This window comes from Podarcis muralis, chromosome 7 (assembly GCF_964188315.1).
Source record: "Podarcis muralis chromosome 7, rPodMur119.hap1.1, whole genome shotgun sequence".
Lineage (NCBI taxonomy): Eukaryota > Metazoa > Chordata > Lepidosauria > Squamata > Lacertidae > Podarcis > Podarcis muralis.
In genome coordinates, this window is record NC_135661.1 from 65,832,714 (window position 1) to 65,848,393 (window position 15,680).

At 43.9% G+C, this 15,680-nt stretch overlaps 1 protein-coding gene across 5 annotated transcripts in view; it reads left to right on the forward strand.

Moving 5' to 3' along the window:
- RPS6KA1 (ribosomal protein S6 kinase A1) overlaps positions 1-5,629 on the forward strand; it is an 85,838-nt gene extending 80,209 nt beyond the window's left edge. For all 5 annotated transcript variants that reach the window (XM_077931993.1, XM_028738753.2, XM_028738751.2 and 2 more), the window contains 3 exons: positions 741-858; positions 3,058-3,195; positions 4,518-5,629. In XM_077931993.1, coding sequence (XP_077788119.1) covers positions 741-858; positions 3,058-3,195; positions 4,518-4,640 — 379 coding nt within the window. In that variant the 3' untranslated portion in view covers positions 4,641-5,629. The remainder of the gene's footprint in view (positions 1-740; positions 859-3,057; positions 3,196-4,517) is intronic.
- The last annotated feature ends 10,051 nt before the right edge of the window (positions 5,630-15,680 follow it).

Consider the following 15,680-nt stretch of genomic DNA (forward strand, 5'->3'; position numbering starts at 1 on the left):
TGGCTTCGCTGCTCCCATCACCCGACACAGAACTGGGCCTACCTGGAACTGTTTTTGAGGCACTCCCATTAAAAGATTATTCTTTATTTCCAGCTGGTGGGTACCTCTTAAAGCAGTTTTATATGGTGCCACCCATTCTTTTTCAATACTTCTAAGCTTTAGAAAAACTGCTGTTTGTATAGTGTTGTTGTTGTTGTTGTTGTTGTTACTACTACTACTACTACTATGAATTGTACATTTAAAAACTGATGTGAACATATTATTAACGATTGTAGAGCAATAATGAACCTGAAGGTCGGTCTGGCCAACCCTTTGCCCTGCGGCAAAATCTTCTAACACCCAGCCAATCATTGACAGACTAGAGCATATAATTCAGCTTATAATAAGGCACTTTTGACTTATTGCATGGTCATAATTACAGTGATTTATGACATCTTCTAGTGTGGAGACTGTGTCTGTCTATTTGTCTCTCCTGAGAATCCCAGCTTTCATGGAGGTATTTTTTTACCCCCTTTCTTTGCAAAAAAGCAACTTGTGCAGAAAAGCTTTATATCCGCTGAAGTCTCTGCTAGGAGTTTAGCACCTCTTCTTTGTCCCTAGCTAGTTCCACCCCCCACCCCACCCCCATCTCCAACCTTACCTCCTTCCTCCCACTGTTCCAGGCTTACCACCCCCTCCTTTCCATCTGCTACCATAGTGTTGCAGTTTTTAAAATAAATAACTATTTTCCTCTCTTGCAGGTACACCCCATTTGCAAATGGGCCTGGCGACACCCCTGAGGAGATCCTCATGCGAATAGGTGGGGGAAAGTTCTCTCTCAAAGGGGGGAATTGGGACACAGTTTCGGACGCAGCCAAGGTAAGCCTGAGTGCCAATGTTCGAAGTGGAGTTTGGGTGTTGCCATCCTTCTTCTGCCATCCTTCTTCTGGGGACATGGGTGGCACTGTGGGTAAAACCTCAGCGCCTAGGACTTGCCGATCGCATGGTCGGCAGTTCGAATCCCTGCAGCGGGGTGCGCTCCCGTCGTTCGGTCCCAGCGCCTGCCAACCTAGCAGTTCGAAAGCACCCCTGGGTGCAAGTAGATAAATAGGGACCGCTTACCAGCGGGAAGGTAAACGGCATTTCCGTGTGCTGCGCTGGCTCGCCAGATGCAGCTTGTCACGCTGGCCACATGACCCGGAAGTGTCTGCGGACAGCGCTGGCTCCCGGCCTATAGAGTGAGATGAGCGCACAACCCTAGAGTCTGGCAAGACTGGCCCGTACGGGCAGGGGTACCTTTACCTTCTTCTGTCTTGGGGCAGGGGCTTGCTATATCCCTGGACTCCAAAGGAAGGAATTCCTGTCCTGCAGAGAAGTGACCCCTGCACCTTGCTCTTGTCATTAGCATGGTATCTGGAGAGCTATTGGTCCCTTTCAGTTCTCTGCAGAATTTTTGTGTGGAGCAGCACTTGGATTCCTGAGAACATCTCCTTGCTCACTTTTGTTTTCTAGTTTCAAACTCTGTGGTTAGGAAGGTTTTCAGGCAACATTTGCAAGGCTGTGGTGCCTGTTCCCTGAATGCTGCCTGTGGCTTCTGCTTCTCTTGCCCCCATCCTATAACACATCCTGACCTCATTCCTACATCTTCAGCTCCATCTTTTTCTCCCTGCCCTTCAGAATAAAACATGCAGATCTTAAATGGGCAGAGATGTGTGTGAGATGTTGATACGGAGTGCTTTTACATAAAATGGGCACGTCTGCCAAAATGGCGCTGGATGTTCAATCCTGGTTGCAGAATTTCTTGACCTCATTGCCCAGACCTTAGGGTGTGGTATTCAATGCTAGTCTTACTTGGAGCAGACCCACTGAAGTTGATAGACATGGCTAACTTATGTTCATTCATTTCAATGAGTCTTGAGTAGAACTTAGTTGACTATCCCTCAATTATTATAATTTGGCTTGGAGCATGAATAACCCCACCAACATCCATGGTAATGGCAAGAATTTTCTACACGTTCAGTGTGTCATATAAGAGAAATTTAGACTTCTGGTATTTCCCCAAATATTGGGCCTGGTGACTGCCATGTTTCATTGTGGGGTGGCAGACATTTTTTCCTTCACGATGCCCCAGAATAATTGAACATCCAGGGCACTGGAGGGTGAAGCGAGATGGTGGCTGGAATCTAGTCAGCGCTAGATTCTAAAGGTATAGAAAAGGGTGACATTATTTGGCTTTTAAAATTATTTGTTCAATCAACAGGATTTATAAACCACTTAATCACCCATAACTGCTTAATGTTTATTAAGAAAAACTCACAAAATCAAAAGTTAAAAGCAAGTTCACTTGAAATTTATGAAAATACACGTAAAATCAGCCATTATTGTAAAATACATATAATAAAATAAGATTACATGTCCAGATAGGCTTGCCTAAACAGAGAAGGGGCTTTTTTGTTGCAGGCACTGAAATCAATACAGCAAAGGCAATATCAATGGGGGCAGGAAGTTAAGAGGTCCTAGGGAAGGTCATCGGTGTCCACCCTCAAAAATGTGGCTGGGTTGTTGCCTGCTGGGGTCTTGAATCAAAGCAGCACACACACTTCAGGAAGTTCTGTCTTACCTATTCCTACAATGGACTGGGATCTTGTTATCAGCCTTTTTTGGAATGCAGATATTTCCCCTATGGATTGATAGTAATCTGTGCAGTCCTCTTGCCACCAATGGGTACTTGGAATGGTATAGGAGTGTAGATTAAATAGAAGAGCTATTACAATTAGAAGGGTAGGAGGAAAGAGAGAGATGGGGGGGGTCCCTAAGTACTTTTAAAAGTCGTCAGATGCACAAGAAACAAAGTTTACTCTCTGTAGAAGACAGAGGTCTACACCTGGCTATCAAGGGTACGCTTTCTTCTATAAAACAACCAAAGTCAGATTCTGGGAACAGGCGTCAAATAAATATAGCCAGGAACTTGAGAAATAGCAGTGCGGGCCTAATCAGCCAGTCAAAAATCTGTGAATTTATAGGTCACCCAGGTGAAAAAGGCATGCAGCAGCTATATTCTCTGAATGCTTGTTGCAGGACCTGGTATCGAAGATGCTCCACGTTGATCCTCATCAGCGCCTGACAGCCAAGCAAGTCCTCCAGCACTTGTGGATAACCCAGAAGGACAAGTTGCCCCAGAGCCAGTTAAATCACCAGGATGTACAGCTTGTAAAGGTACAAATCTGGATGGGAGGTGGTGGCAGAGGGAGAGGGATTTGTGTGCTTCCTGCATTGTCACCTTACATATAACACATTGGTCATATTGATATTTATTTATTCATTTAAAATATTGGAAGGGTGTTTATCTGCTCTTTAGCTGAAAATGTTCCCACAGCTGCTTATATAATAACAATAAAAACAAAGCAGTCCCTACAATCTAAAAGACATGTCACAAAAGGAACGAAGGTGAGGAGGGAAAAGGAAACCACGCAAACTCAGGCACCAATTTCTGTAGGTACATATTAGTTCTTAATGACCAGCTGGAATGGAAACAGGAAGAGGATGAGCCAAATGGAGCTGCTCTCTCAGCTTCTTCCGTCTTTGTCTGCTGCAGGCTGTTGGAATGGCGGCTGCTAGATGTCAGCTGAGGAATAGAGGGAACCAATAGAGCCAAAAAGCTGCTAGACATGAAAAAGCATCGAAAATATGCTACGTTAAAAGCAGCATCATAAATAGGAATGGCAACAGTCACTATTATCTCTATTGAGCAGCTCTCAATTCTCTCCAAATCCTCCAGGAAATAAGACAAAGAGGAAGTCAGTCCACATTGTTACAGTAACTGTGAGCAGGTCCTGCTCACTAAGGGATGGGACTCCCTGGCAGATTTCAAAATTTGGGGAAGAAGGAATGCAAAATCACATGGGAGGCGATGTTCCCTGAGACATTCCTGACCCAGATCATTTAAGTGAAGGTTAGCCAATGTGATGCCCTTCACATGATGTTGGACCACAACTCCCATCAGCCCTGGGCAAGATAGCCAGTGGCCAAAACTGATGAAAGTTGTAGGCCCCAATGACATTGGGAGAGCCACAGGTCCACTGTCCCTGCTTTATAAGTCAAATCCCAGCACCTAGAACTGGGTGTGGAATACATTGTAATTGGCATAGCCAGTCTCTCCTGGCAGAAGCAGCCAGCCAAGCAGAGCAAGGAGTTGTGCATATGGGCGGTAGGTTGCACCACTCCAAGGAGCTCATTCACAAGAACAGGCACTGTGAACTACTCTCTCAGAAGCAACAACAGCAACCCCTTTGCGGGAGGCTGTTTCACACATTACATGGGCTTGTTTCAAATGTACATTCAACATGGAGACTGCAGCTAATTCCAGCTGCCGGGGAAGCCTACCTGGTACAATGCATGTGTCTGTAAGCATTTTGGGGGCATTCATACTTTACCGAAGTAGCACTGGCTTGGCTTTGTTTCAGACTCTTGGTGAGGTATTGGGAAGGGTTCCTCTGTGTGTGTCACTTAAGCAAACATCTGTGGCTCTTCTCTCCTAGGGCGCTATGGCTGCCACGTACTCGGCACTGAATAACTCGAAGCCAGGACCCCAGCTGAAACCCATCGAGTTTTCCTTCTTGGCTCAGAGGCGAGTCAAGAAGCTCCCGTCTACCACACTGTGACATGGGAATGTTGGGCGCTCTCTCTCTCTCTCTCTCTCTCACACACACACACACACACACACACACACATACACGCATAGCCAGTGCTGCTTCCTTACTCTGCACAAGCTGCTCTGGAAAGGAGCCGGAAAATATCACCCCAGCTAGAAGTCCACTTTGAAGCACTTCCTCAAATGCCAAGTGCCTTCAGGAAGACTAGCTCTTGCTACCCCTGTGGATTTCTTTTTTTGTTGTTGTTTTAAGTGTACAGAGAGACTATTTGTAAAGGGATCTATATAGGTGAATGACAGAATTTGAACTTGCAGCAGTCCGTGGCGTGATGCTAGTGACACAGGCAATCTCCTCCACTTGCAAAAAAAGGCGCCTTGGCCAAGTTGATGCCCCTGCAACGCAAACCTGGTACAGCTGGAACAGCATTCGCTCCTCCCCTCTCACCAAGGTCACTCTAATGGGGTGGCTTGTTTGTTCTTAGGATCCCCTCTGTTTGTGCAGACTCTCTCTCTCTCTTTTACGTAATCTATGAGTTATTGTGTGCATGAGCTTTTTGAACTTCATGCTTCCTATCCTCCAGGCCACGTGGCTGCTATCCAAGAAGATTTCAAACTTTCCTCTCTTCTTCTGTCCCCCCCCCCCCCCTTCCCCATTTGGACATCACAATGTCATGGACACTCTCTCACTTGCAGGGTTCTGGGATTACTCCTTTTTCTATATCCTTGAATCCAGTTGACTCCTAGACCTCTGCCGGATTATATCTAGCTTTTGAACGTGCAATGGGCTTGTAAGAAAACTTTTCCCACTGTCAAAATATCATTTTTTAGGTGGGGGGTTGTCTTTGGTTTTTAAAAATTCTCTATCAAATAGCACAATCCAGAGACTCATGATGCAAAGTGCAAAAAAATCAGCTTCTTTTTTATTATTTAACTGATTCTGTGGCTGGTAACTCAGGGTTTCTGTCCGAATTTTCAAATAAAACATACCATGCAGTTGAAGTTTTTTTACTGGTTGACTTCATACTCCCCTGTCCATCCTTCTTGTGCTGTAGGGTTTCTTCTACATTGCACCTAGTTTATTCCTTATTGGTAATATTCTTGTAATCCCAGTTTATTGTTCCTATGCATGATTTGCATACTCTCAATCTCCAGTAATCATAATGTGTCAGAGAACGCCTGAGAGGGTAGTATGTTCATGTTGATGTTGCTACCTAGAATTTCTTGGAGAATGTTTCAAAGATCTCTTGCAGTTTAGTCTAAACTAAACATGGAGCAGGTTGGCTATTCCATTCACTTTGATTAAAAGGGCTTCACAGAACAGGAGAACTTGAACCGTCCCATACCTTGCCTGCCTGTGCTTGCTTGTGCTTTTTCCCGCCTGGTTCACTTCTCACATCAGTTCCACAATATAGGTGAAGACCCTCTCCCATGTTCCAAATACTCATGCCTCCAAAACCAATAGAAATGTGGAACCCCTATCCCCACATCTTTAAGAGGAAGAAGGTTCATATGGGAGGAGATAGTCTTTATTATCCTGGATGCAAACCTTTTAGAGCAGGAATGGGGAACCTCAGTCCCAGAGGCCAAAAACTGCCCTCCCTTTCCAGATCTCTAAACTCTTCCCCCAAGCTGTAGCCCCTCACTGGGCCTGCTCCTCACCCTCCTCAGTTGCTTTTGCCTGGCTGGAATGTGTCCTTGAATTCTGCTTGGACAGAGATGGAGTGTGTGTGTGTGTGTGTGTGTGTGTGTGTGTGTGTGTGTATAGAAACCTTTGACTTCTGCATAGCTGGAATATAGCCGCCTATACACTGGTAAGAATCTCATCTATTTTCCCCAGCCACCATTGCCTCTGGCCACACTGACAACTGTCATGTGGTCCCTGGGCTGGAAAAGGTTCCTTATCTTGACTTGAAGCTTTCAAGGGAAGAACCGGCACCTTGAGCAAACTGGTGCCCAGGAGAGCTTTTTGGTCAAATAAGAATTGAATGCTTCCATTTGTTGCTTTCTCTTCACCTCTGGGGCTAATATATAACATGCTGCTGCTGCACCTTGCATCTTTTCTTGGCAGCTCTTCCTCGTAAATAACAGTATTAGAAGGACCCCACTCTTGTCCCTGATTAACTCCCCATAGAACAGACTGGTGAGCTCATCTAAATAATAAAACAATGCAGTGTCTAGGAGCTTCCAGACTCGAGTTTGTGCTTTGAAGATGGCCTGTGCAGAACTTGATCTGAGATCACCCTACTAAATCAGCTTCATGTACTGGAGAGTGTTAACATCCTTCCCCCTGACCCTACCCCACGTTTCCTGTATTTTTACCAGCTGTCAGAGCAGAAATTCAACAGATGGAGCTTTAACTGGGATGCAGCAAGGAAACAACACCTGCTCGAATTTTCCCTGTGTCAGTCATTTAAAAGCCTAGGAGTCCCTGCCAGCAACAACTGAGCAGCAGATGGGAGGACCTTTCATGTCAGTCCATGAGTTCAGTATCTCAACCTGCATTTGATAATTGTATAGATCCTTTAACCACATTACCAGTCTACCCTGGAACAACTGTGGATGGAGAAGCAGACTTCAGTGACATCAAACTCAAGCAGGGCTGGTATTAGGAAATGGGTGAGGATTCTTTAATTAGTCAGAACACTTTAAAAGATTTTTGGTAGGGGTAGAGAGGTTTTATTATTATTATTAGTTCTGAACACCCTGTAACTAAAAGAAACCTCTACTTACAGTTAACCCTGAGGTCCTAACTGAGGTCATATAATAAAAACGTACTGTATGTATGCTGTTATATGCCACTGTGGCTGCTAACACTGCTTCAATATAGATGCTGAGTATTGGGAAGTGTACACACTATGCACATGACTTGCCCCAAATAATCCTGGGAACTGTAGCTCTCTGAGGGGTAAACTGCAGTTCCCAGGATTCTTTGTATGGTGTGTACACAGCCTGCCTTAGAAAAGAAGTCAAATAGAGGTTCAATTATTAATATATGATCTAGAGATGTAAACGTTATGATAGATAAATATTTGATATATGAATTACATGTATTTCTGTATTATATCTCTAGTGCTAGAATTTTGTATAATTAATTTTAAAAACAAAGTAGAAAATAAGCAGGGGTGTGTGGAAGAGTATAATTAAGTTCCCCTCCGAGTGAATGGCTGGTTGGAATCTTGAACAGCAGCGCTCTTGTTTGGAGAAGGATACACTGCAACCTTTTACCACAGTTCCACTCGTACAAAGTGCAGTGTCAGAATACTGTGCCTTGTTTTATACCCAGCCCCAAGCCCTAATTCCTCCTATTGTTATCTAGGACAGTGCTAGCAGTCAGACTACTTTTTGTGTACAGTGGCTCTGAAGTAATAGCAGTTGCCAGTCCAGCGAAATTATCCCCATGTTCAGAATGGTTCCGGCCTAGATTTGACTAAATGGAGGTCAGGGTAAGGAGGAGAAAATGGCAAAAAATCTCATTTTTGTGTGTGATTTATTTTCCCACAGCAGTATCAAAGAACTAACATATTTGGCACATCAGAGTTTCTAAAATATCTGATAACACCATTCATTAGAATGCATGTCACCATTTAGGGGCTAGTTTATCCTCCTGTCTTACTGGTACTTACATATTTACCCTCTGTATATATCATAGAGAGGGACGCGGGTGGCGCTGTGGGTAAAAGCCTCAGCGCCTAGGGCTTGCCGATCGAAAGGTCAGCGGTTCGAATCCCCGCTGCGGGGTGCGCTCCCGTTGCTCGGTCCCAGCGCCTGCCAACCTAGCAGTTCGAAAGCACCCCCAGGTGCAAGTAGATAAATAGGGACCGCTTTCTAGCGGGAAGGTAAACGGCGTTTCTGTGTGCGGCTCTGGCTCGCCAGAGCAGCGATGTCACGCTGGCCACGTGACCCGGAAGTGTCTCCGGACAGCGCTGGCCCTCGGCCTCTTGAGTGAGATGGGCGCACAACCCCAGAGTCTGGCAAGACTGGCCCGTACGGGCAGGGGTACCTTTACCTTTACCTTATATATCATAGATAGCCAAAATTAGTTTGTCTTGCTCTTTTTGAGGGGTTGGGGTGCCAAGCCACATTTAACGCTTGCCAGTTGAAGATGCCACACAGTAGTAGGCTCCACAGCAAGGGTGGAGAGCCTACGGCCTCTCTGCCGGGTCCTCAGAACTCTTTCTTCACTTGCTCCACATCACACCCTTGCTTTTGCTTGGTTGAAACGTATTCTTGAATTCTAATGCCTCCTGCTTGTCTGGATGGAGCTTTAAGAGGAATGTGCAAGTGTGTGTAGAAACTAGCCTACTGGACAAAGGCAAAGTTTAACTTCATTGCTCTATCAGCTGTTGCTTCTGGCCCTGCCAGAATGTGGCCCCTAGTAGATAGTCCAGAAGGGAATGTGGCCCTCAGGCTACAAAGGCTTCCACACCACTGTTCTACAGCAAGAGGAGTTGTGCTGATGAATGTGGGGCTTTCAGACATGGATGGAAGATGCACCAGGCCAGGCACCCCAAGTTGGAATAGTAGAAGAAAAAGTAGAAGAGGCTGTGCTACTTGGATTACAGTGCTATTTTGAATTTACCATAATCCACATAAATCCAGGTATTTGTCTTATCCATAACATTTGAGTAAACAGAGCACCAGAGGAAACTCTGCTGGTACCCATGGTTCTGGCGCATTTGTTTATTATACCTTGGGCTCTGGGTGCTTTCGGTGCAGGTGGGAGAAGCTATTTTAATAGTTCCTCAAAAGGAACTGCAAACCTGTGGCTCTGTTCTCTGGGTGAAGCTCTTGTGATTGGCTTGAGCAAATGCCAAACTTCCAGCCAGGAAAGTAGTTGGTCTGCAGTTCTAATCTCTTGTTGTCAGGTACGTTTTGACATCTTCTAGGTCTGATCTGGCTGTCTGCATTCCTGCGAAGGTAGTGGTTGTGCATCAGCATGGTGCATGAGAACAATGTTCCAGATTGTGCCCTGACTCTGTGCAGGTCATTGGAAACAAAGCTAACCCAGAATAGGAATTTCCCCCATTATTTTACCATGTCCTTCTATGTGGACTTCTGCAGTGTGTGGATAGATAGATATGAGAATATCCCATCTCCCAAGTGCTTGAAGTGCAGGCGAGGGAATCATTCTCTACGTTTGGGGATGGCTCCCTTTGCTGCAGTTTTAGAAAGCTGGAAGGGGGCATGATTTGACCCCTTTTTCTATGTGAAAGACCTCCATGCCCCCTCTACCTGGATCTTTCTCTCATGTGTTTCTTTAGCAGTATGCATCAGTACTGTTTGTTTATTCAAGTTGTCTCTTTAGATCAACCCATGTTTAGTGCTTGAATTAGAGGAGGGCTAGAAGGGACGCGGGTGGCACTGTGGGTAAAACCTCAGCGCCTAGGACTTGCCGATCGTATGGTCGGCGGTTCGAATCCCCGCGGCGGGGTGAGCTCCCGTCGTTCGGTCCCAGCTCCTGCCCACCTAGCAGTTCGAAAGCACCCTTAAGTGCAAGTAGATAAATAGGTACCACTTTATAGCGGGAAGGTAAACGGCGTTTCCGTGTGCTGCGCTTGTGCAGGCTCGCCAGATCTTCGTCACGCTGGCCACGTGACCCGGAAGTGTCTTCGGACAGCGCTGGCCCCCGGCCTCTTAAGCGAGATGGGCGCGCAACCCCAGAGTCGGCCACGACTGGCCCGTACGGGCAGGGGTACCTTTACCTAGAAGGGGCTTGACCACCATACCTTTCAGGGTGTTCCCCTAAGTAACTGTTTTTAGAAAGCAATGCAAGGAGCAGGGCTTGGCTAACATTGGGCTGCAGCTTGTAGGTTTCACCTCCCTGCACACTTCTTATCCTTTGAGCATTGCAAACAAACATTTTTTAAAAACCTAAAGAAAATGGAGTCTGGTGCCCTCATTGCCACATATAAGCATATACTGGAAACAGTTTTATTTTAGTGGACAAAGCATTGCTTGTTTTAGTAGACCTTTAAGTGAACTGTTTTCCCAGCTACCTGCTGCCTTCAGTTTGCTGTGTATTAAATCATTTGCTTACTTTAAATTGTTTAAAATAGCCTTGAGTTTTAAATTTTAATGCTACATTGGATAAAACTCTTGAAAGCTAGCAATCTCTGTACTGTGATTGCTTCTCAATCTTTCTACAAGGGAGAAATGATGATCCATTGGTCTGACAAAACATAATTCACCTCACTGGGGATTACTTCTGAGTAAAATGGCGAGCTTTTTGTTGCAAATTATACCCAAACTCTTATGTAAATAGCACTCCATGTTATGCAAATATTTAAATTAGTCTTCCTTCTACCCAAAGCCCAGGACAATTAGATGAATGAAGGAGCTGCATGGTGTAATTAATTGATTCATAACCGATCAAAATTTGACTTGATTTTTTTTTTTTTACTTGGAATCTAATTGTCATTGGTGAAAAGAAATCACCTTCAACTGACTAACCAGGGATGTTTTACCAAAAAAATGCACCGCTACCATCTTTCTAATTCCTTTAATGTGATGTAAGAGTGACACAAGCTGGACAATATGTTTTTTCCCCTAACTTGATGGACTTAGGAGCATGGCTGGTGCAGAATGTTGTGGCCAGACTACTGATAGGACACACGGCTTTCAACATAGAATCATAGAATTGTAGAGTTGGAAGGGAGTGGAGCCATTATTAAAATATCTTGCTGCACATTTATTACTAAGCCAAGTTCAAGGTCCTTATATGAATCTACAACTTTACGCAATTTCGGTCCAGGGTGCATTATGGACCACCTAAACCTTTATATCCCAGCTCATTCACTGAGATAATCTGCAAGAGTGTTGTTAGTAGTTTCCCCAGTTGGCGAGGCTCACATGACAGCAACAAGAAACAGCCATTAGTACAATCAGCCCAATCCCGTTGAACACTCTGCCAATAGAAATTCAGCAGGCACCTTCTGTTTTAACCTTCAGACGTATGCTGAAAGCTTTTCTGTGCCACCAAGCTTATTAAGAAATTCAGAAAATATTTTTCTGTAATAGTTATATGATCTCCAATTTTATGTGGTATTTACCATACATACATGTGATTGTTGAAAACTGCTTTGATCTTTTAATTAAAAGTGGTGTACAAATATTTTTATAAATAAGGCAAGAGACAAAAGATGGACTCTTGGGGTAGGAAAATTAAAGACTATTCACTCACTGGACTTACATAGCAGGGTAGTTAGGGAGACAAATGAGAAAAGTATTGCAAGCCAAGGGCAATATAAGCTAATACGGAAAAAATACTATCTTAGTTGCAAATAAAACATGGTGAGAAATTCGCCTGGTGCTTTAGATGTGCCAGGGGAAGTTCTCTGCATTATTCACACACAGCATATGGATTTATTCCAACAACACCCACAAATGTTGAAATAGGCTTTGGGGACAACATGAGTACCCTTGCCTAGGTGACTCTTGCCAGTTTGCCTTTGACTTCATTACATTGTGAATCAACTCATCTTAGGATTTTCAGTTGCTATAAGAGTATGGAATAAGAAGCATGCTGCAGTCCTGGATTTCCATTTCTTTCTCAGATCAGGACACCTGCTCCCTTTCTCTGCCCTATCAATCCAGTGGCTGGTCTGTCTCAATTATGTCAATTAGAGGTTCAGTGCTGCCTTACTGAATTGAGCTGGCTTTTCCTCCCTTGATAGAATTGGAATCCAAACTGCGGATGGGAATCACTCAGGCTGCTTTTTTTATGTTTGCTGATTAGAAAATTAGTTTCCATGGACCCAATGGAAAACAGTGTTGCTGAAACATAACGAACTGGTTTCCCCCGCTCCCAATATATTTGAAGTTTCACTGAGGTTTTCAAGACCCAGACACACTAGCATCTAATGCAACTATTAATTCATCTGTTGCAGTAATACTGCTTGCCTCCTGCCCAGTCTTTTTCCAAATTGGTGCTTAGATGGACAACAAGACAATGTTTTCAGTGAGTATTATCATGTGTATTAATTTTTTTTATCTATTCACCTGTGAGCCTGCTGCCTTCGCATCCCACCCTACCTCATCAACCAACGCAACATATTCCCTGGTATTCTAACTATCAAGCCTCACTGCTAGGCTATGAAACAGCCATTGATTGTCATAAAGTCTACCAACAAAGTAAATGACAAATTGCAGAATGCAAATAATGTGCGGACAGAATTTGGAGAAAAAAAATGGGGAAGGTTTAAGCGTGGACTTAATGTTTACATTGGTGATGAAGCTGTTAGTTGTGCAACCTCACAGAGGATTCTGTATTGGGGGGGGGGGGAGCAGGAGCAAATAGCAGTAGAGTCCAGCATCCTATTCTCTCAGTGGCTCACCAGGTGCCTTCTCTGAGATGCCCAAAGCAGGATGTGAGTGCAACAGAACTCTCCCCATCTGTGATTCCCTGCAACTGGTATTCAGGGACACGCTGCCTCTGCGTTAGAGACAGAACATAGCCAGCATTCATGGCTCACTGAGAAAGCAGTATTCTTGGGGCTTTGGACTAAAAGGCAGTATATAAACAAGCCATGCCATACACCACTTCTAAAATTACCAATGTATCTTTTTAATTAGTAGTGTTGGGGCGATCTACATTGTTTTAGTGTGTTCACAATTCTTACTTTGAGGTCCTCCAAGTTTAGCATGGAAGAGGGTAGACCTGCCAGAGTATCTCCTATTCCCAGGCTTAGAGGGAATGTGAAGTAAAAGGATAAAAGGTTTTTGTCCCTGCGATAAAACACACAGCCATCAGTTTGCTTCCTGTTCCGTGAAAGGCTGCCTCAATGCCAGATCAGGCCAGCCCCTTTGAACACAGGACAATAATCAGAGCCCTGCTGGATCAGACCAGTGGCCCATCAGTCCAGCATCCTGTTTTCACAGTAGCCAACCAGCATTCCATAATTTAACTGTGTGCTGTGTGAAGAAGTCCTTCCTTTTGTCTGTTCTGGATTTTGGTATAAAATCTTCTCTGTCTCTCCCATCTTTCCACCTCTAACCCTCCAGTTTCAAGCTTCTCAATTGTCTCTCTTCCCTTTCTTTCAATACTTGGGTACATAACTGGTTTAGACTTCTTGAATGTTATTTATTTGTATTAAAACTGTTTATAGCTTGCCCTTCATCTGTCTGGATATCTGAGCTGTCTACTTTTCTGGCTTCCATTCTCCTGCTTCAACTACCAGTAACACGGCAAGTGCTCTCTCAACGCAGAATCCCGAGACTAGACAGCTACTACGCTTCTGACCTGATGGCTGACAATTTTCTGGTTTCAAATTAAAGAGAAAACGAAATTAGCAAATTAATTGTTTGCTGTATTTTTGCTAGGTGTTGTGTCAGCTGCCTTAAGCTTGGCAGCCAATTGAAAGCTCAACTGGAGCCATCCTGTATAGGAGGTGGAGCTCTGCATTGGGCCTTGCTATCCACAGAGTGTCAATCACGTTAATTTTAAATTACTTCTGTACAGCCTGGTGTCAAGATGATTAAAGCATGAAGAGGAAAGCAGAGAGGAAGAGACACTTACCTTGCAATTACAACAAGGACACATCTCCCCCCACCCGCCCTTTCATCAGTCTCCAAACTTGTCGAAACCTTAAAATGTTTGTCCTCTACATGCATACCCAAGATCTAGGAAAATTGAGACTGATTTTTTTAAAAAAAGTAAATGTAGCTACATTTATGAGGCATTAACTTCTAATATACATTAAGTAATAGTGAATTATTAAATAATGCTGCAGAATGCATGAGTAATTTTCCTTATAGCATGGATTATCATGGGCTATGTGGTGCCCTCCACATTCAAAGGAAATACAACAATGCAAGGGTGAGTACAAAGAAAGTAGAGAATCTTTCTTACATCTTATGAGATCTTATCAGCTGATCATTTCTGGGTTCATTTTGTCTAGTTAAAAAAGGAAGAAGAGGAAATTGTTAACATGTGAAGAGAGAAGTGACTTAAATATGATTTGTTCTGTTTTCAGACACATGCCTTCCCCCTACCCTGAACCCCTTTCCCCAGATTTAAGGGCGCTTCAAGTATCTGAAAGAGAAACTCCATATTTCCATCCTATTTATGCCTTTACTTGCTCTCAGCAGCTGTACTAAGTCACTGTCATGTCCATGTTTTGAGAGTCCAGGGTAAAAAGGTCTAGTAGCTGGACTAGAGATGTACAAGATTCATTTTCTATTGCTTACAGAATTGCCATAACCATTTTAAGAGTATGGAGAGGGACTGCTTGAAAATGAGAAAAGGGTACAGAATTTTAAAATTGCATCCATTATACCATGCTAATAGCAAATTCATTCTCCCTGGATCCTTATGTAGCCAAAACAGCACCATCCATGTATAAAAGGGAGATATTCGCAGGCTTGGGAGAACTTCAAGGTTTGGAAAATTACAAAAAGAAAAAGAGAGAGACCAAACAAAAAACCCCAACTAGAAAAATGTGGGCTGAATATGCTCAGTGGGCACAGAATGCCAATTGACTTTCGGGGGTAGGAGAAAACCAGGGAGAATGGCATGGAGAAGCCTGGCAGAAGCAAGGAACGCTGACCACAGGGAAAATTTTGTACTACTAAAGTTGTCTGGTTTTAAGTAGAGAGGGGAGAGGTGATAACTTAGTACCAGAACATGTGTTTCCTATGTGTAAAAGCTCTGTTTTAACCTCCAACATCTTCAGTTACATTTTCTCAACTCTGGAGGCTGAGAGAGATCCCTCCCTTAAGACCCTGGAGGGCTGCCTCTAGTCAGCGTAAACAATAAGGAGCCAGATGGACTGTTGGACTGACATGATACAAGGCAGATCCTTATTCTTGTGAGGCAATATTATGTCCAGACAAATTGGTACCACTTGTAGATATACTCTAGTAAGATTCAGAACATGCAAGCAATTTACAGCCTCTGAAAACACCATACCTACGAATGACTTCTACAATTTTAACATTTACTTAGCACCAAAAGTGTGCTAGGCTCTATTAAACAGGAATCTGTTGAAGCAAATGCATGGAACCCTGCTGGCACTGGTGTTAGCTTAATGCCTCCCTTTGTCAGCATTGGCAG